The sequence below is a fragment of the Oryctolagus cuniculus genome, chromosome 4 (assembly GCF_964237555.1).
Source record: "Oryctolagus cuniculus chromosome 4, mOryCun1.1, whole genome shotgun sequence".
In the NCBI taxonomy this organism is placed as follows: Eukaryota; Metazoa; Chordata; class Mammalia; order Lagomorpha; family Leporidae; genus Oryctolagus; species Oryctolagus cuniculus.
This window is the reverse complement of record NC_091435.1, coordinates 115,532,369-115,555,001: the sequence shown is the minus strand read 5'-3', so window position 1 is coordinate 115,555,001 and position 22,633 is coordinate 115,532,369. Positions and strand designations below refer to the sequence as shown.

General features: G+C 32.0%; 1 protein-coding gene across 1 annotated transcript in view; it reads right to left on the bottom strand.

The window, feature by feature from the left end:
• The window catches only part of SI (sucrase-isomaltase), a 93,751-nt gene extending 71,690 nt beyond the window's left edge, over positions 1-22,061 (bottom strand). The window contains 13 exon segments of the mRNA NM_001082266.1: positions 1,834-1,947; positions 3,698-3,817; positions 3,907-4,038; positions 4,686-4,811; positions 5,959-6,071; positions 6,968-7,067; positions 8,452-8,623; positions 10,825-10,976; positions 12,203-12,312; positions 12,593-12,710; positions 17,702-17,838; positions 19,032-19,149; positions 22,036-22,061. Of these exon segments, the coding sequence (NP_001075735.1) occupies positions 1,834-1,947; positions 3,698-3,817; positions 3,907-4,038; positions 4,686-4,811; positions 5,959-6,071; positions 6,968-7,067; positions 8,452-8,623; positions 10,825-10,976; positions 12,203-12,312; positions 12,593-12,710; positions 17,702-17,838; positions 19,032-19,149 (1,512 nt within the window). The 5' untranslated portion in view covers positions 22,036-22,061.
• Positions 22,062-22,633: the final 572 nt, after the last annotated feature.

The following is a 22,633-nucleotide window of genomic DNA, read 5'->3' as shown; positions in this document are numbered from 1 at the left end:
CATTGAAAAATATGTTTAGTAATCTGGTGGCATTTCATACTTTCCCACTTAAACGAAACCTATATAAACACAGTACCAACGTTAAAAGAATTTGTAAAGGAATTTAATGTTACTAGGAATCATATAAAATATGGAGAAAGTATACCCTTATTAGTGTCCAGTTATTTGTATATATAAATTTATTTGGATACATTTTCACAATGAATTCTAAGTTTCTAAAAATGATATATTAAATTTTTATATTTCTTTGGAGAATTCTGCTTACTAGATTATTTTAAGTATGAAACCATGGCAACAACATGATTACCAAAAATGCCTTCAAATTCTAATAACATAAGTGACTTTTGAATAAAACCTCAAGAGTTAAAGGACAAAATTTCTGTTCACTGAGTAATCATTCTATCAGGAAAAATAAAGAAAGTGAAAATTTAGAGAAACCACTAAGAAGTAGGATTTAGTAATTATTCAAGGATAACAAACAGAATATCCAACGCTAATATTGAATATACATTTTCTAATGTTGAGTGAGCTTTGAAAACATACAGATTTTCCTGTGGTGCTTTAAAGGATTGTCAAAATGCTCTGTGTTAGTATTGTTAAAAAATTCTGCCTTTCTCAGCTGCTCTTTTCTCTCCCATCCTTTCTGTCTTTGAAGATGAAAAGGTATTTCAGTCTTCAATGGATGAAGGAATTCTCTCCTACAGAACAATCATAATGCATAAAGTGTCCTTTACAATTATTCTTGTCTAAAAGATGAAATTGTTTCCTATAGGGATTTTTAAAAAGGCTAAAAATATATAAATTAAATAAGAGCTTGAATGAAAAATAAATTTCAAGTTTAGAGTGTGAATTGTTTTTTTTTTTCTTATCAGTAACTATATATTACCTATGGGATCTCACTGATTTTACACCAATAACTAAAACCTCACCATCTTCACTCCATTTCTATATTTACAGAAATCTTTAAAATGTTGCTAACCAGTTATGACTTCCATGACACCGCAATAAAATATTATTTTTCAATATTGATATGCCTCACACTGTTACAGGAAAGTACAATGGATCCTATGAATCTAAACAACCGGAGGAAATACAGGCAGCAATACGATGTTTATTATGCTTCCTTCCAAAATTCTGTACAGTTGTAAAATTTTTGAAAAAAAGAATTTCCGTTGTCCTCTCTGTGTTCAGACTTCTCTGACATTTTTTTCTATAATATGGAATTCTTGGATCATCAGATAGCTTCATCCCCTAAATGTGGCAATAATTCCCATAAAAAAGACACGAAATCTTGAATGCCTTCCAGTATTATTTTATATCATGAGTTTAGCGGCATGCTATCAATCAATACAAATACAAAACATCATTCCAAGGCCCTAATAAATACTAGCATTTTTGTTTCATGTTACAAAAAACCTGGAGTTTTGTTTGTTTCTGTTGTTTTGCAAGAAAACACTAAACCTATTGGCAATTTTGATTTTATACATAGTTAATTAAAAAGAAAATTTGAAAATGTAGGGGATTATTCAGACTCATATCATTTGACTATTGTATACCTTAATTTTTGGAGTTGTACTGATACAAATTTCTCCAAATCTCATTAACTGACTTACAGATAACATTTAGTCACAAAGGTGTAATACCTTAGTTAAAGAAAGTAATTTGTTTTGCACTATGTATTATTAGAGAAGAAATTTTCAATTTGCAGTTTTAGTTTTGCTTTTTTTTCTAACCTCAAAACATGATAGTGTGATATCCATACATCCTAGAAAAATATGTGATATAATTTTTATGGGTGTTGACCAAAATCACTGGTTTAAAATAACTACTTACAATCCAAAGTCCATCATAATTCACTTCTTGATGGAAAATATTGCATTCATTTGCCCACCATTCTATGCAGTTTGGACTGGTGAAATCAGGATATACTGTATCTCCTGGCCAGACCTAGAATAAATCATTCACATATACATATAAATAAAAGTAAAAATAAATAACTGGAATTTCAAACTACTTTCTTTAAGAATAGTAAAATATTAAAGTTACAAAATTGCACTTCTTTAAGGTCGATGTGACTCAGGCACCATCCATATGCACAATACCCTCAGTCGTACTTTAAGATGCATTTGAGAAAGAAGAGTATAAGTAAAGAAAGATTATAAAGTATTAAGGAGTGGAGAAATATAAGAACATGAGATAAGGCCAGTATTTTGACATCAACTAAATTTATTTCTGAGTATCCATGTAGGTTAGGTTAACAAACAAACAAAAAACAAATTGATAGAAACCCCAAATAGTCTTGGTCTGATTAAAAAAATCACATTATTTTATATAAAAAGAAATTTGTTTCCAAGAAGGTCAAGAAAAAACATTTTCTAATTTTAATTAACAAATAATGGCACAATATATACTGGGCATTGATCCAAGTGCTTTTATAATTACTCTCATTTAATCTTTGTAACTATGGAAGGTGGGTGTTATTTCTATCACAAATATACAAATGAGGTACGTATTAAAATGAACTCCATTGTACAGACGATAGAATTAATACACAGGGAAGGTAAATAAGTTGTTCAACATCACACCGCTAACAACTGCAACGGTAGTGATGTGAACCAGGGCAATCTTATGCTTGAGTCCATGCTATAAACACTGTATATTCTCTGATGCCTCTTTATGCTTCTTCAAATTATTTTATAATATTTTAATTAAATTACAATAAAATTAATAAAAAAGAACTTCAACTTCAAATAAATTACAATAAATTATATTATTTTATATCCAAGTAATCCATATTGGCATTCTAATCTGTATATATCAAACAGAATAGGCCTTAAAATTATATTCTGTGATATATAGAGAGAAGATACATTGATAGATGGATAGAAATAGATAAATTGATGGGTTCTATAGGTAAGAGAACATGTGACACTAATGGAGCTCATAATATTATTTTTTCACTAAGAAATTTAGCTTTATGAATCTAATGAGAAATTGTTAAGATATTCTTCATTGTTGTAAATAATGCTATAATAAATATGTTTTTGTAAAGTGTTACTTTTTCCTTCTTGTACAATTATTTTCAACTTAATCACAGAAGTGTAACTGCCAACTAAATGTGCCTAGATATTACTGTGGTTTTGATATGTCCTACAAAGTTGTCCCCCAAAGAATGTTTATTCTGGCTAAATGTGCATTCAATAGCTAGGAACTTTTCTCACTCTGATCCTTATTAGCTCTGTGATCTTAGAAAATATACAATTCAGGTTGTTCACCTGCAAAGTAAAAATTTTAGTCATTACAATCTCATTATTTTATTGTAAAGATGTAATATAAAACATAAAATTTGTGTATATGAATATCCAAGTCTTTTTTGATCATATTATTTCAGCATAGACTTTTCAGAATTGTTGCAATGATGTAAGTTATATATATTTTGTTTATATCAGTGTTATTTATAATTTTGAAAATTATGTGTTATCATATATTAATTCTTTTTGTGATTTATTTAAGAACTATTTTAGTGAGTCCTCTCTAAAATTAGAATTCCTGTCTTCACAATTAGAATATGAAATTGACAGTTGAAAGTACATAGAAATATACAAACACCTATATGCACATGCATAATTTATAAAAACTTTGTTATTGCAGAATAGAAAATCTAATTCACATAACTTTAATGAGTATCATAATTTACCTCTCCAACTATTGGTGTAGTTCCATCTGACTCATTTACCCACACATTTTGTGCATTTCCTCTGTCATAGGATTCATATGCTTCTCCACTGGCACGCCTATTTATAGAAATTGCAGGGTCCTAATGATATAAAGAAGAAGCTTTAGAAAAATATTCTAAGTTATAAATGTATGAATGCTATATCTTATTAATTTAAAGTCATTCATTACCAAGATAATAACATATTTCTGTCCATGGTCATGCAAATCTTGAACAAAGTCAGGGAGCCCATTATATGCCACTCTATCATAAGTGAAGTCTTTCTTGTCTTCCATATAGTCAATATCACTGACTTGTGTATCCTGAAAATTATATCAGAGAATGTTTCAATAAATAGTGCTGAAAGAACTAACAGCTTGAATTTTTAAGTCCCATGAACTCATATTATAAATATAATGATTAAAGATAAAACAATTTATGCCCCTTTATTTCATGAAAGAAGCAATGATACTGGTTGTGAGTCATTTTTTTCTAATGCTTAAGTACAAAAACATTAAAAGAGTATTTACATTTTTTCAGTGATAATGAGTAAATATTCATTATATTTTTTATTCTCATGGGATTTATCATAACGAAAACAAAAACCTCTGAATTTTTCAAAACAGCATTTTTAAAATATATATCTATAAAAATGTGTATTTAAAAACTGAATGTGATTCTGTTCACAGTTAACAGTATTCTGTTCTAGTATAAATCCTAATCAACCTACAGAATATTATATAAATTTCAGGTAGGTGCTGATATTAACTATGGAAATAAAGTATACTTTACCACTAAAAAAATCTGTTTCATAATCATATGTGTTATGAAGCTCCAATAAATTCAACTATATCAAATTTACAGTATATATCTTACATACATAATATTCCTAACAAATTTCTGTATTTACATTTATGTGACAATAGTTGACTTAAGACATATATTCCCAGAAATCCTTCATTCTACTTACAAATGGTATGAGAGCTTCCCTGTTTCTTCTTACCACCTCTTTGACTACATCTAGAGAATTGTAATTCCAGCGACTCAGTTGGAATCCAAGACTCCAGTATGCTGGCATTGCTGGTCGTCCAATGAGCTAAAAGTAAATGTACATTTGGTAAGAAAACTTCACACTTAAATATAAATACATTTAGCATGAGTAACTAATATTCATGTTCCTTTTTTTCTTTTCTTTTTTTAAAGATTTATTTATTTATTTGAAAGTCAGTTACACAGAGAGAGGAGAGGCAGAGAGAGAGAGAGGTCTTCTATAGTACTATAACATTCTTAACCATTGATTCGACAAAAATATAAAACAAAGTTTGACAAAACTGTATTTGCAGCAATACTGATAGGCACCAACATTTATTTCTTTTTAAAGTTTCTGGTTTTTCTTTTTTTTTTTAAGTTTTAGCTCCAAGGAAGGAAGGAATGATAGAAGGGAGGAAGAAAAAGGTGAAAAAGGAGGGAAATATCCTATTAGAATTATATATATGAACTACATTGAATCTGTTCTCTTTGCATTAATATCACATTAATATGACACTTAATGAGAATTGTGTTATAGAAGTTATCATGCAATTGCTATGATCCTGAAATATAATGTATTAATAAAAAGTCCTTTAAAAATAAAAATATATTTTAAAATAAACTTGGTATTTGAATCTTATACCAATAAAATCATTTCTCTTAACACCAAGAATTATATATGTGAACAGTTGCATGATTTTTATATTTATGTAAAATTTAACTATTGTGTTCCTCACGCTGTAATCTCATCTCAGACTCAGATAAACTGCAGTGTTATTTAACAAGTGAGGTTTATTTAGATTGTTACTTTAAGATCTATGAGTTCATAGCTTGAGATCAGAGCTTGGTTACCTACTGTACACAAGTTTCACAGGATTTTAATCAAAAGGATGGATGACCTATACATTCTTTACCCTGCTTAGATCCTTTTGTAAATACATAAAAGTAGATCAAGTATAAATGCTTAATATGTAGAATCTCAATGCAGTTGTACTCGGAATACGGATGCCTAGAAGCCATTTTGAAATGAAAAGAGACATACAATAGCATCTCGTATAAGATAATCATAGGATAAGTCATTTACTCATATATTAAAAGTAGGCAAGATTTTAAATATATTCAGCAATAGGTCATGAATATCTAGTTATTGAAATATGTAGACACTAAATGAAATGATGGCAGAAAATAGTTTTATAAAATAAGCCTGAACACACCTCTTGATACTGTTGGACCACCTGTTCTGGTGTATCTCCTAAAAAGATGTAAAAGTCTAGGATGCCACCGATAACTCTATAGGTTACTATTGGAGTAGGCTGGATGAAAATTTCTACAAAATAAAAATTAGAACAGATTATGTAAATAGTAATATGTTATATACCAAAAATTAATATCTATTTAAACTACTTAATAATATTATTTAGCTCTAAGTAATTAAGAAAAATATATTAAACATATTAATAAGATAGGAGAAAAGTATAATTTCATTATGGACAAAACTTGTAAGGGGATATCACATGTATTCCTTTAATAAATAGTGGCAAATGCTCCCCTGCTTCCTTAGAAACTGTACAACAAAAGGTGAGAATTAGTCTTCTCATAGCAAAAAAATTCCAAAATTGCAGTTCAATTAATAAATTACACATTCTCTGAATATTATATCACATATTAATTTCTACAATCAATATTTTTATTTAAATTTATTTGTAAGAAATGGTAATTGAATTTCTCTCCATGTAATATATTGCTCCTGCTGTAACCTTAGCTATTTTATTATAATTTATCTAATTGGTCAATAGACAGTCTATTTTTAAAAGATTCTAAATTACTTTCATCTTGATAGCCTAAAAAATAATTTTTATTTATAGTCCCATAAAGACCTATCTCATGTCAATTTGTAGAAGCACGCTAATTTCTCTTGATAAGTGGAATTTATGAGAAATGGAATGCACATCCGTATGAATGTATTTTGGTATTGCTCTGAAGGGAAAAGGAAGTATCTATGACCCTTAGAATAGCATACTCTCCTCAAAAGAGAAGCAGTGATATGCAAAACCTATTGTCTCACTAACTTCAAAACCTACTTATAATATATGCACTGTTAAAATCGTTAACAGAGTTGGTTCTGACATACAGAGTCTCTGACTGGAATAGAGTGCAGATTAAACATGTTAAGTTAAACCTTAATTAGACATATTATCCTTACCCATTATGCATTATTCTTACCCATTGCATTGCTGTTCATTAAAAAAACACCAAATGACTTTCCAGTAGTGTCTTCAATACACATGAAGAATGTCTGATGGCCATATAAATTATTATTATTCTAAAAGGAAAAACATGTGAAAATTAAGCTCTGAAGTGCTTTTAAAACAAAGATTGTATACATTAAAGTGGTCTTTACATACTTACTTGTTTCTGTATTTTATTCTCCATATGTCTATACTAATTTTCTTCATTGTATGTACTGTCTGAAACACTGTAGTACAAAACATATCTAACTTACACAATAATGATTTTATAACATATAAGCTATAATATATGCTTTATTTAAATAAAGAACTTAACTTTATATTGTATTATGAATAAATATATTTTAATTAGAAGCTTATTATAAGTTAATGATACTTTTATCTATTATGCCCCATGTGTGCCGAAGCCACTGCAGGCAATTACAAGATAATGCCTACTCTCATAGAAGTCTTGCAGTATATTTGGTGAAAGTTGATAAGGAATTGGAAGGGCAGAGACAAAATAGAAAGATACTGACAACAGAACAGGAAAAAGATTTCCTAATTGATTGGATAGGGGGCTTTAAAGGAAAGAATGTATGGAAAATAGCTAGGAGATTTATAACATGGTGTTTTATATATATATAATGATGCTGTAAGCAGAGGTTTATAGAATAGGTTAGTTCTGTCACGAGGGAACCTCTTTCAATCACTAACTAACTGAGTTGGGGACATTAAAAAGCAATGACTTGGCGAAAGAAATAACAAACATCAACCAAAATAATTTTCGATGTTATAGTTTTTATCATCAAGACTCTCATATTCTAGAAGGAGAGAAAATAAATGCATGAACAATACAATGTGATTATTGTCATACTAAAGTATATGTAAGTAATTAGAAAATAAATACTACATATGAGAGTTTGGGAGAAGTACCTGTAAGATGAAACTTCAAATGAACCCTCAATAACATATTGTAAAAATTATAAAGAATTTCAAGATTTAGTAATAATAAAAAAGGACTCAAACTCCTGTGCAAGGGTTTGAAGTTACAGAAGATTATTGTACGCTATGGAGCAGGAAGAAAATGACAAAATTCACTAGATGATGTCCAATAAGGCAGACACAGTATGGTATAAAGCTATGTAGAACATGGTGGTTGAACTATAATGGATAGCCATAGATGGCTAAAGTACTAGAATGATTGAGAAAGAAAGGACAAAATATACAAACAAAAGTTCAAAAAATCATTCATAAGCTAGAAATGCCTGTTCAAAAGTCCATAAAATCTTTCAGTCACTGATCTAATTTAGGATTTAATTATCAAACCTCACCTCTAAGGTAAGCAAGCTTCTAAATTTGGAATCACTATGTCCAAATTATTTAATTGGCATTTTCAAATATAAGATGGCATCAAATAGTTAGCATTATCATCTGCTCCAATATATTGATTTTATTTATAAAAAGATAGTTTCTTACATCATCAGTATGTTGATCCCGAGTAAAGATCGGCCATGTTTTCCAATATAAATCATGACGAAATCTCTTGTGAACATGTTCTCCAAAACCATACATGTACTCACTGGGAAGTCTGGTTGAGATCTGTAAATACTGGTCAGAGTACACCAGGGGACCAATGCTGCTGTCAAACCTGGGTCATGAAAGAAATAAACAAACTGTTAAAAACATATATTTTAAAATTCCACTAAATATGACTTGATATGAACATCATCTAGAATATTTCACTTTAGAAATTACTGTATTTACCTGTGTTTACTCCTTAGGAATGTGCAAATTATCACATGAAAGAACTTGTTCATTGAACCAACTTAATTCATTTCATCATGTTTTTTTTTTTTTTATTTTTTATTTATTTATTTTTTGACAGGCAGAGTAGACAGTGAGAGAGAGAGACAAAGGGCTTCCTTTGCCATTGGTTCACACTCCAATGGCCGCCGCGGCCAGCGCACCGCGCTGATCCAATGGCAGGAGCCAGGTACTTATCCTGGTCTCCCATGGGGTGCAGGGCCCAAGTACTTGGGCCATCCTCCACTGCACTCCCTGGCCACAGCAGAGAGCTGGCCTGGAAGAGGGGCAACCGGGACAGAATCCGGCTCCCCGACCGGGACTAGAACCCAGTGTGCTGGCGCCGCAAGGCGGAGGATTAGCCTAGTGAGCCGCGGCGCCGGCCCATTTCATCATCTTTTATTTGTTTTTCCACATAAATTCTCTCCTCAACCTTTAACAAAACTATAAAGTATAACTACCATCATCAATTCTATTTCACAGATGACATATACTGGGGAAATTAATTCATGTTTTTGAAAGTCAGAAACTGATAGGTAGCAGAGTTAGTTCGGCCTGTTCCAGGGTCTTTTTTTTTTTTTTTTAAAGATTTGTTTATTTATTTGAAATTCAGAGTTATACAGAGAGAGGAGAGGCAGAGAGAGACAGAGGTCTTCCATCCATTGGCTCACTCCCCAGTTGGCCGCAATGGCCAGAACTGCACTGATCCAAAGCCAGGAGCCAGGAAATTCTTCCGGGTTTCTCACGTGGGTGCAGGGGCCCAAGAACTTGGGCCATCTTCTACTGCTTTCCCAGGCCATAGCATAGAGCTGGATCAGAAGAGGAGCGACTGGGACTGGATCCCGCGCCCATATGGGATGCTGGCGCCTCAGAAGAGGGTGTTAACCTGCTGCACCACAGTTCCAGCCCCGGGTCTTGGTTTTGAAAATACAATATTGTACCGACTTCCACACATCTAATGTTTAAAGCTAACATTAAGTCCAAAATCAACTTTATGTACAAAAAAGGAAAGAACTTTGCATTTTATTCGGAGTAAACTATATACTACAAGAAATGTTAAATGGCATTTAATATATAGTAAATAATGATCATGTACATTTATGATATTTTGACATATACTGATGGATTAATTCAACCTAATTAAATAAACCACTCCACTTCCTTACCTGTGTGAATATGATCATGAGTGTGTGGATGTGTGTTTATGTGGTACAAACATATATAACCTACTCTCATCAATTTTGAAAAAATACATTATATTATTATTAACTACAGTCACAATGCTGTGAGATAGATTTTGAAGAGTTTTTCTTCCTACCTAACCCTTTCATCAACATCTCCCCATTCTCCATTATGTCTCTCGCCTTTGGTAAACACAATGCTACAGTTTGCTTCTTTAGTTATGGCATTTAAAATTTCACAAAAGTGAGATTACGCAGAATTTGCCTTTCTTTGTCTGACTTATACATAGTATTTTGTGATTTAATGCAATTCGACTGCAAAAGTATTACAATATATTTAATGAACGTAAGTGCTCGATCAATTTTCTCAATTGCTAACATACATGTCTTGAAGACACAAGAGCATTTTTGAAAATATTTTCATAAAGCACTAAAGTCCTTATACCAATATCCCCCAAATACATTCATAATGAAGATACTCATATATATTTAATTTAATATACATAGAAACATTTTCATAATATTATCGTTGGAATTAATGCATCTATCAATGGCAACAATTTGGTCCTATAAGTTACAAACACAGAATGAAATAGCAGTTCTAGTTATCCAAAAATATAATTACATTAGAGAGGCTCTCCACACTCACCTTTGGTTGAGCCCAATGTTTCTATTCTAATATTATTCATATAGAAAACAAATATCCTTATCATTACAATCATTACAAAGATGTATACCCATCCCCTTTTAAGACAAATTAATTCTTTCTGAAAATGTCTTGATTTAAAGATATTCATATTACATAACAATAAAATAAAATTGACTATTTAAATTTATATCAATATAAAACAAGATAATTGCTTACAAAATCCTGTTGTTACTTTTCCTGATAACTTTGATGCTAAAAGGATTTTCTGTAACCTGTACATCATATAATGTCTCAGTAGCTGCAGGTCCAGCAAATTCTGTCACAAATTGATGAGGAACTTCATATCTTTTATTATTTGGATCAGTAAGCTGCAAAGATTTAAACAAATTTATGTTACTTGTTCAATATTATTCAATTTTCCAATTCTGAATTTTTATGTTCAATCTAGTCAAAAACCTAATTTTAACATTACTGAACTGCTGTGCACAGATACCTGAATACATTTTTAAGGAACACAAAATGGCATGTTATAAAAATACTTACATAAAATCACATCAATAGTTAACATTCACTGACATAAAATAAATGACTGTATTGATAAATATTGATTATTGAATACTAGATTTTTGGGACTTAATTATTCTCTGTGCATTTTAATGTTCATCCCTTAGATAGCTGCAAAAGGATTTTTAATTTTGTTTAAAATTTTGTGCAAAATGTTTCCAAAAAAGTAAAACAGAAAGAATATAGTGTTGTTTTCACTTCCAAATTCTTTGTTTTTACTTATTTATTTTTTAAATTTTTTGACAGGCAGAATGGACAGTGAGAGACAGAGAGAAAGGTCTTCCTTTACCATTGGCTCACCCTCCAATGGCCGCTGCGGCCGGCGCACCATGCTGATCCAAAGCCAGGAGCCAGGTGCTTCTCCTGGTCTCCCATGTGGGTGCAGGGCCCAAGCACTTGAGCCATCCTCCACTGCACTCCTGGGCTACAGCAGAGAGCTGGAAGAGGAGCAACCGGGACAGAATCCGGTGCCCCGACCGGGACTAGAACCCGGTGTGCCGGCACCACAAGGCGGAGGATTAGCCTAGTGAGCCGCGGCGCTGGCCCCTTCACTTCCAAATTCAAAGTATACCTATCTAGTATACTGTTCACTATTAAAATAAGCAAATTTCTTTAAAATTATGACAATTGATAACAGTAATAATATAAGTGAATGTGAGTTCCATTTATATAGCTGTAATTATGTATTTCTCAAATTCAATTTTAGACTAATCTTTCATCATATTCTGTAGTTAAAATAGTAAAAATTCCTAACACTTATTGAGTGTTTATTTACAAGATACTGTACTAAATATTTTACACAGATTACATTGTTTATATAATCCAAAAATAGTTTCAGGAGAAACTATTATTCTTATGTGACATTTGAGCAAGCAAGCTCAGAGAAGTTGAACAAATAGTCCTGTTCTTTGGTATTAATATTTGTCAAAAGGGAACATGTGTTTGTAGGTGCAAGGTATGATGACAGATGTCTTTGATTCTTAAATCCTTACAATCATCAAAGAAAAAAAAAAAAAAAACACAAACAAACCTTGAACCGTAAACGATTGGCTGTCTGACTTTCAGTGGTGAGGAGGACATTGTTAATATCATTTCCAAAAAGTGTAGGTGTTGATTTCCTGTTTAACCTGGCTTCAAGTCCTTAAATGAGGGGAAAAGTTCATATGCATGACTATAAAGACCAATAATTGTTAAATATTTTCTATATTTTTATGATTTTATAATTTACTATAAATAAGGAGAATTCTTTAAATTTTGAAAATATGATTATGTAAAACATAAATTATTATAAATTCAATGATTCCTATGTACATACTACTCATTTTATCCTATTTAAGATATTTTTCTCAAGTAAAATTTAAAATGCATTTCTTCCACTTAGAATATATTGCACTGGCTTATATGAGAGAGCACTTCTCACCAGTACTTGTTGTTGTCATTCCTTCAACATTGTAGCCATGATTGTCTACAAAGAAGCACCATGGGATATCTGAGTTGTTCCATGGTCTCCAACAGCAGTTTCGTTGTGCACAAATCGCCTGATAAAATATTTTTAAAAGGAACAATGATTAATAATATAATGATATTATAGATCTGCAACTTTCTATTTCTACAATAAATAAATGTTTTAAAATGAACTTTTTATCCTTTCAACTGGAAGACAAATTCAGGTATTTAGTGAGTTGAATTAATTACACCCTATTAGAAATTTGTGCTTTAAACTGGGATTTGGAGGAAAAGAATTATCTACAAGAGAAGAAGAGAGAACTTATTGCAAACTCATTCTGATTCTACCTCCAGAATTGTGAGAAACTAATGTTTTTGTTTAAGCTATTCAAGCTTAATATTTTATTTTATCACCAAAAGCCGATTATTACACTTTAGATAGAATTACCACAGTTTTTATAATTATCATCTTGACTGTCTCCACATTTTCTCATGATTGTGCAATAAGGATGTAGGTCTTTCCTTTATTTTTTTTTATTTTAGAAGTTTATTTCCTTATATTTATTGATTTGCATTTTTAACTTTTATTTAATAAATATAAACTTCCAAACTACAACTTTTGGATTATACCGTCTTTTTCCCCCATAACCACCCTCCTCCCTGCAACCATCCTATCTCCCACTCCCTCTCCCATCCCATTCTTCATCAAGATTCATTTTCAATTATCTTTATATAAAGAAGATCAATTTAGTATATACTAAGTAAAGATTTCATCAGTTTGCACCCACACAGAAACACAAAGTATAAAGTACTGCTTGAGTACTAGTTATACCGTTAATTCACATAGTATAACACATTAAGGACAGAGATCCTACATGGGTAGCAGGTGCACAGTGAATCATTGTTGATTTAACAATTGGCAGTCTTGTTTATGACGTCAGTAATCACCCTAGGCTCTTGTCATGAGCTGCCAAGGCTATGGAAGCCTCTTGAATTTGCCAACTCTGATCTTATTTAGACAAGGTCATAGTCAAAGTGGAAATTCTCTCCTCCCTTCAGAGAAAGGTACCTCCTTTTTTGATGGTCTGTTCTTTCCAATGGGATCTCACTCACAGATCTTTCATTTAGGTCATTTTTTTTTTTTTTTTTGGCCAGAGTGTCTTGGCTTTCCATGCCTGACATACTCTCATGGGCTTTTTAGGCAGATCTGAATGCCTTAAAGGCTGATTCTGTGGCCAGAATGCTATTTAGGACATCTGCCATTCTATGAGTCTGCTGTGTATCCCACTTCCCATGCTGGATTGTTCTCTCCTTTTTAATTATATCAGTTAATATTAGCAGTCACACGATAGCTAAGACATGGAATCAACCTAAATGCCCATCAAAGGAAGACTGGATAAGAAGTTATGGGATATGTACTCTATAGAATACTATACAGCAGGAAAGAAAGAAAGAAAGAAAGAAAGAAAGAAAGAAAGAAAGAAAGAAAGAAAGAAAGAAAGAAAGAAAGAAAGAAAGAAAGAAAGAAAGAAAGAAAGAAAGAGAAAGAAAGAAAGAAAAAGAAAGAAAGAAAGAGAAAGAAAGAAAGAAAGAAAGAAAGAAAGAAAGAAAGAAAGAAAGAAAGAAAGAAAGAAAGAAAGAAAGAAAGAAAGAAAGAAAGAATCTGCTGGTTTGCAACAAAATGAAGGAATCTGGAAAACATCATGCTGAGGGAAATAAGCAAGTCCCAAAGGGATAGATATCAGATATTCTCTCTCATTGGTGAAAACTAACAGCACCTAAAAGGAAACATGTTGAAGTGAAATGGACACTATGAGAAACAATGACTAGATCAGCCCTTGTCCTAACTGTCGAGGAACAACTTACTATTTTTTTCCTTATAGTATTTTTGTCCTACTTAATACCATTGGTTGAACTCTTTAATTAACACACAATTATTCTTAGGTGTTTAAATTTTAACTGAAAAGTGATCCCTGTTAAATATGAGTGGGAATAAGAAAGAGGAGATGTACAGTTTGGCAAATGCTCAATTGGACTTACCCCTGATGTTAGAGTTAGAAACGTGCCAGGGGATTCCAATACAATCCCATCAAGGTGGCATGTACCAATGCCATCTCCCTAGTTAAAGTGATCAGTTGCAGTTCATAATTGATCATAATGATAGGAATAAGTGTCAAAGGGATCACATAACCAAGACAAGTGTCTTTTTTTTTTCCTTATTATTTCACAGGTAGATTATAGAGTGAGAGAGAGAGACAGAGAAAAAGGTCTTCTGTTGGTTCTCTCCCCAAATGGTCGCTACGGATGGCACTGTGCCGATCTGAACCCAGGAGCCAGGTGCTTCTTCCTGGTCTCCCATGCAGGTGCAGGGGCCCACGCACTTGGGCCATTCTCCACTGCCCTCCTGGGCTGCAGCAGAAAGCTGGACTGGAAGAGGAGTAACTGGGACTAGAACCCAGAGCCCATATGGGATGCCGACAAGGCAGGCAGAAGATTATTCAAGTGAGCCACGGTGCCGGCTCCAGTCTTTTCTAACCAGAAGTAATTTAAAAATACAAGAAAGATCTCTGTGAGTGAGATCCAAGTGGGAGGAACGGGGCCATCAAAGAAGGAGGTACCTTTCTCTGAAGGGAGGAGAGAACTTCCACTTTGATTATGACCTTGTCTAAAAAAGATCAGAGTCGGCGAATTCAAAAGGCCTCCATAGCCTTGGCAACTTATGACAAGAGCCTATGGTGATTACTGACGCCATAAACAAGAGTGTCAATTTGTTAAGTCAACAACAGGAGTCACTGTGCACTTACTCCTCATGCAGGATCTCTTAATGTGTTGTATAATGTGAATTAATGGTATAACTAGTAATCAAACAGTACTTTACACTTTGTGTTTCTGTGTGGGTGCAAACTGTTGAAATCTTTACTTAATATATATTAAATCGATTTTCTGTATATAAAGATAATTGAAAATGAATCTTGATGAAGAATGGGATGGGAGAGGGAGTTGGAGATGGGAGGGTTGTGGGTGAGATGGAAGTTATGGAGGGGAAAAAGCCATTGAAATCCATAAGCTGTACTTTGGAAATTTGTATTTATTAAATAAAAGTTAAAAAAAATACAAGTTTAATACAACCAATTCTTTTGTTGTTGTTGTTGTTGTTGTTGTTTTTTTCTGTGACAGGCAGAGTGGACAGTGAGAGAGAGAGACGGAGAGAAAGGTCTTCCTTTTCTGTTGGTTCACCCCTCAAATGGCTGCTATGGCTGGTGTGCTGTGGCCAGCGCACTGTGCTGGTCTGAAGCCAGGAGCCAGGTTCTTCCTTCTGGTCTCTCATGCGGGTGCAGGGCCCAAGGACCTGGGCCATCCTCAACTGCACTCCCGGGCCACAGCAGAGAGCTGGACTGGAAGAGGAGCAACCGGGAAAGAATCAGGTGCCCCAACCGGGACTAGAACCGCGGGTGCCAGCAATGCAGGCAGAGGATTAGCCAAGTGAGCCGCGTGCCGGCCACCAATTCTTTATTTACAATTATTTTATAATTACATTTCATTCTTATACACGTGAAAATAAAAGATCTTGTTTTAAAGACCTCTTAAGGAAAATATTTGTAAATTTTATCCTAACAACTTTGTAGCAAATAATATTTAGATTGTATGCTTCTCATATTTTAAAAGTTAAGTACTTTTATTTAAGGTGATGACTCATTGATTTAGATGATGACATGATATTATGGGAGATTAACCTTTAGAAGTTTATTAAATAATATTCATGGGCTTTATGAGATAATATTACTGAAATGTGAATTATAAATAATATTTTTAAAAAGTCTTATGAATGACAAAGTTTGAATAAGAATTTCATTTGAAATTTGCCTCAAGGTGAAAAAAAAAGAAAAATTAGCCCTTTTTATAAATCAGTTAGCCTTTAAAAAATTCATTCCGTATATATTTAGCATATTTTCTGTGATAGAAAAATATTACCTTATAAAATCTGCTTAAAGAGAATTATAGTTAATGTACATGTTCATGAAACTTGAGCTCACATTGAATTTTGTGAATTCCCATTGTGTATCTTAACTGGCAGAGAAAAGTGCTAGAAACATGCATTTATCCTTGACAAACTAAATTCCCATAAAAGTCCACAACTCAATTTAAATTAGAAGGTTATTAAAATAACTTTGCTAATTTTCAATTTTCCTTATTAAAAATGTATAAAGACACTTAGACAAGTGAGAAATGTACTTAGAATATGGCTAATAGAATTTTTATGATTTATTTAATCATTTTGTATGTGGTTGCTAGAGTGAGAAAGATGAGATTTAGGTGTGCAAATTATGTTTTAGAGAAAATATGTACACACATACATACTCAATGACTTTTATCCCCACACAGTTTTTAGTATTTCTTATTTTTTCTCAATTCTCTTTGCTCCCAATTTAAAAATAATGATTTTCAACAACTGTTATTTTATATTCCAGTGATATAGTTAGTTTCCTAATTACAAATAATTTAATGTAGCGTTGATATTTTTCACTGAAATATCGCATGTTACCAAATGTTATACTTCTGAAGTAGATTTGAGAAGATAGAATTTCATGAGGTCTTAGAAAATTAATAAATACTTATTATTGTTTATAGTCCATTTCCTACCAATGAGGAACAGTGTTTCTTTCTTCGTAGTATTTCTTGAACACTTTACTTACGTTAAGATTAATCTTATGAGTATAAAATAAACTGAAAGTAGATCATTGTAAAATTAAAAGAAAGAATGGAAAGCAGAGAGGGTGGGAGCATGTGTGGGAAGGAGTGTAGGGTGGGAAGTACCACTATGCTCCTAAATCTGTATATATGAAATACATGAAATCTGTTCATCTTAAATTTTTTAATTATTATTAAAAAAAAACAAAAAAGAAAAACACATTAATCATAGATGACTATTAGCCTAGTAATTGAATGGAATTACTATAAAAGATAAGTGCAGCCTAATTTATTTCTACATCTTTAGTCATATCAAATTGAAACAATTTGAGCAATTACATTAATACAATGATTTACATATTTCTTTAAAAGATAAAGATCTTTGGCTGCTGACCTGTGTTGGAGATTGTTCTGGAATGCAGTTTATTCTCTCATTGACAAGCTCATTTAGCTCACTGGGACAGCTTACTGAACCGGAAGTTGAAGTTGTAGTTGAAGTCGTAGTTGGAGTTGAACTGGAAGGATTAACCTCTGGAGGAGAAAAATATTGAATAAAAAATAAATTAAATTATGTTTACATGAGAGATTACATGAATTCTTATATAATGAAACTTTAAAACTAATTTTGTGTTAGAAAACAACTCACAATTTCAAGCCTCAGGCATCAAAAGAAAAAAAATCCAAATAATATTTTAAAATTGTAACTGTAGATCCTTGTTTTTTTTTTTTAAAAAAAAGCTCACAGAAATTCTCAGTACAGAATAAAAAGTAGATAAATTATATATTTGCAATTTCTTATTTATAGAAGTAAAAAGAATACAGAGAAACATGGAATGGAAAATGGATGCAGAGAATGAAAAAATCAATTAACAAAAAAACCAAAGGAAGAAAACATTTTTGAAGGATAATGTAATTGGAAGAGAGGAAAAATATGAAATAACAAAGAAGAAAATTCCAGCTCTGTATAAAGAATATTCTGGAAGTCTGGAAGTTTATATAAGATAAAATTGATAGCTTCACAGTATAGTAAGCTCTCAGATACTAAAGAAGATAAAACAAAAGACCAATAGTTAGAGGAAAAATGAACTTCAGTTAGACAAGAAAGTAATGTGCAACATATTTTACAGATCTGATTTGAATAGAGAGAATGATGAAAATAAAGGAAGTAGGTTATGTGGTGATATGCAGCCCTTCTAAGTTAGAATACAAATATTCGGAAAATGATAGCTAAATATTGCAAGCCACTTTTCACCTTCTCTTTACCTGCCTTTTTTTTTTTTTTTCATAAAACTTCTCTCATTAAAAAAGGGTGAAGGAGAAGGCGATGGGAGCCAAGACACAGAATAGTCACCAAATTTTCCATCTTCTTTTGAAGGAGAGAGTAAAAACCTAGATTTCCCACTATTGAAAAGACTCTCACTTCCAACAGAACCAACTATTCCTCTTTAGATTAACAACTTCCTTCTGTGGCCTCTTTGCTTTTCCTCAAGCAACTTGAGGTAGGGAAGAACATGAATGTCTCAACACATTTATTCCTTACTTACAATGGTTTTTCATTGAAATAACTGCAAAATAATAAAAAGTTGAAGTAATTGTGTCATTCTGTCTAGAATTTACTTCACATGTCCCATTTTATATAGATTGTCTTCTTAAATCCCTAGCTATTATAGAGTAGCTTTCTCTTAACTTTATTATAATGTACAAGTGTTTTTAATATCAATTACCTTCAACTGCTGGTGTCTTAGTTGCTAACACAGCAATTAGAGCAATAGCTATTATAAAAACTATCACAAAGAGGACAATCAGAGTGATTTCTAAGCCAGAAAATTTCCTCTTGGCCATCTGAAGAAGAGAAAAAAGGAGAATATATTTAAAATGTAAAAACAAAAATACTACAATAAACCATGATTAATTAGTGTGATATTATGTACACTTTTATTGCAAAACAAAGCTACACACTGCTATGTCAGTTTATAATCTAAAATAGTACACATTAGCAATTTGCAATTTCAAGTAAAGGAGTGAATTGGTGACAAACACTACGTAGTACACTAAGATGAAAACATAAAACATGCAGTGAAAAAAAATCAGAACATATTTTAGAGCATTTTTAAAATCAAGAAAGCCGTCTACTTGCAAGAGAAGATATTTCTTAATTCTCACCATTTTTAATTCCTTGAAGGAGATGATGTTATTCACATTTTACTGATTCAAAGTTAGAATAATTTAGATTTCAAGGCCAAAAATTTCTATAATTCCAACTCTACTTTTATACAACAGTATGGTAGAAAAGAATACAAAAGAAAAAATTATGTAGGACAGTACATTTGGGAGTTGCTGCTCTGTTTAAATGTTTTGAAGTATATAATTTCCAAGTTCCTTCATGAGCTAACAAATAAAAATATACCAAAACAAATAAAATATACACTATCAAAAGTAGGTATTTATTAAGACAACATTCTACATCTGAGTTAGCATAGAAGGTACCTAAATTTTTTTTTGATAGAGTTAGATAGTGAGAGACAGAGAGACAGAGAGAAAGGTTTTCCTTCCGTCGGTTCATCCCCCAAATGGCCGCTGTGGCCAGAGCTACCCGATCTGAAGCCAGGAGCCAGGTGCTTCTTCTCATCTCCCATGCAGGTGCCGGGGCCCAAACACTTGGGCCATCCTCCACTGCACTCCCTGGCCACAGCAGAGAGCTGGACTGAAAAAGGAGCCAATGGAACTAGAACCAGTGCGCTTACGGGATGCTGGCACCGAAGGCTGAGGATTAACCAAGGGAGCCATGGCACCCACCCCCCGAAAATACCTAAATTTAAATTGAAAAATTGAAAAGAACCTTTCTTCAATGACTATCTTAAAGCACAATGTGTTAATTTTGACTGTATATCTCTTATGTTCCCTGCTCTTCAATTAAGAATATTGTGAAATCTTTAATTCCATTTAGTCCATAATTCTTTTTTTTTTTTTTTTTTTTTTTGATGGGCAGAGTGGACAGTGAGAAAGAGAGACAGAGAGAAAGGTCTTCCTTTGCCGTTGGTTCACCCTCCAGTGGCTGCCGCGGCCAGCGCACTGCGGCCAGCACACCGCGCTGATCCGATGGCAGGAGCCAGGTACTTATCCTGGTCTCCCATGGGGTGCAGGGCCCAAGCACTTGGGCCATCCTCCACTACACTCCTGGGCCACAGCAGAAAACTGGCCTGGAAGAGGGGCAACCGGGAGTCCATAATTCTTAATTCAGAAGCATAAACCAAAGTACCATTTAGAATGTTACACAGTAAATTATTTAACAAATAAATGATTTTAAAATATGGCATCTTTTGTTTCACAGTAGTCCTTTATCTTGTGGTTATGTCAATGTATGCACCTAGTTGTCCCATGTTTTTCTACCACATTCATTCATTCAACATGTCATGTTGATTTTACCATCAAAATATTTTCAGAATTATTCTCTCATCCTATCTCCAACCCTTCAACATCTATTTCAGATAATGTCTCTATCTCATCTGCTGTTCACTTTTCGATACCTCTCCATCTACCCTTTTAAATAAATTACAGCTAATGCCCAGTTCATGTATCATATGCTCTTTGAATCCATTCCTACTCTTGAAGACAAGATTTATCTATTTTTCTTCATTTGATCATAGCACAAAACATATCTATTCAGTTATTTATGCAAATATCAATTTTTTCCATTAGATTGTTGTAATCATCACAAAAATCATAACAGTTCAGACTGACATCAAGTAAGAATAAGCCTAATTTTTAATACAGCATTTGAATGGATATTTAAAGATTGGGATTACATTTTAGTTGTTACAAATATTACAACAGTAATCATCAAAGAAACTAAGTTTAGCATATAAGCTATACTTATTCAAAGCAACAAGTGATATATTGATATACATATAAAATGAAAATCATTTGCTTCATGTTATGTGAGAAATGACATTATCACATTTACTGTTTTGCTCTAAGTAAGTATCACAAAAAACAATATCCCACTTTGATGTTAAGAATCCAGTAATAAGATTTACATTTTTCATTTTTATATGGGAAAATGTGCATTTTATCATGAAACAAACTCTTTAATCTAGAATTATCAGAAAAAGTAATGTATGAAAATTATATCATTCACATGAGAACTCATAAATAATCAATATTAAATTGTTGATATCTTGTATGTGGTGATTGCAGTGATTGCATTTATAGTTGCAGTAATTTTAAGCAATTTTTGGAGAATTATATAATATTAATATAATATTGTTTCTCTGCATATTTACTATCAAGATGTTTAAGACTTTATTAGAAAATAGTGTGATGACTGATACTTAAAACATCAGTTAGAAAATATTAAATGTTTTATTAGTGGAGCATGCCACTCTGCCTATATAGATTTACCCAACACTTAAAGATATTGCCTCTGCTTTTCAAAATATTTCTCAATACTTATTTCCTTCTATATAGATCCATTAAATAATACCTGCAATATTTCCACCTTAATCTAACAAAATTTCAAATGAAGAGCTATGTAAAGAAAAATCTCATATATTTAAAATTTTTCAATATATTTCCAGTTTTAGTACAAGGAACTGTGTATTTAAAATGACAATGTACAGTACATTATTTTGCTATTCTAAACTTTGTAGATTTATGGAAAATTGTTTTCATAAATTAAAAAATAAATATTTAGAAACATGAACAAAGTAATTTGATCCTTAGACTTACCTTATTTCATAGCCTGTTCTGTTTCTGTGTTGTTCCAGATCGAGTGATGTTGCCAAAGTAATGCTCACAGTGGATTGCTTAGGTATATATTGACCTACTCATAAAATTTTATTACACCCCACCAACCTATCAGTATTTAATAAACTTCTGTTCAGTGTTTAAGTCCTAACCTGAATGCTGTTTACATAAATATTTCTCCCTAGAAATTTGTGTTAATTAATAACTGTGCTGCCTTGGAGTCTTTGAGTTCTAGAAGCTTTGAACTATCTTAACATAAAAATAGTTATTCATGCTGTGTTTTCATAACTGTGTTTTATTATTTGAATGTTATTAAAATAAGTTTTATTTCATTGTATGTAATTTAAATTCTTACTGCAGAGTAGAAACATCTTTGAAATATAAAATGTGAAAACATTTATAAGATTTAACATTCAAGAGATAATATTTTATGAAAAGTAATTATTAAATATATGTTATCCCTATGTCAATTATTAACATCAAACTTGAAGGACTAACAAAACCATAAGAATAGATATATAGTTAAGTACTTCAAAGTCCACATTTCATTTATTTCTTATTGATAGTACTAACTTAATTA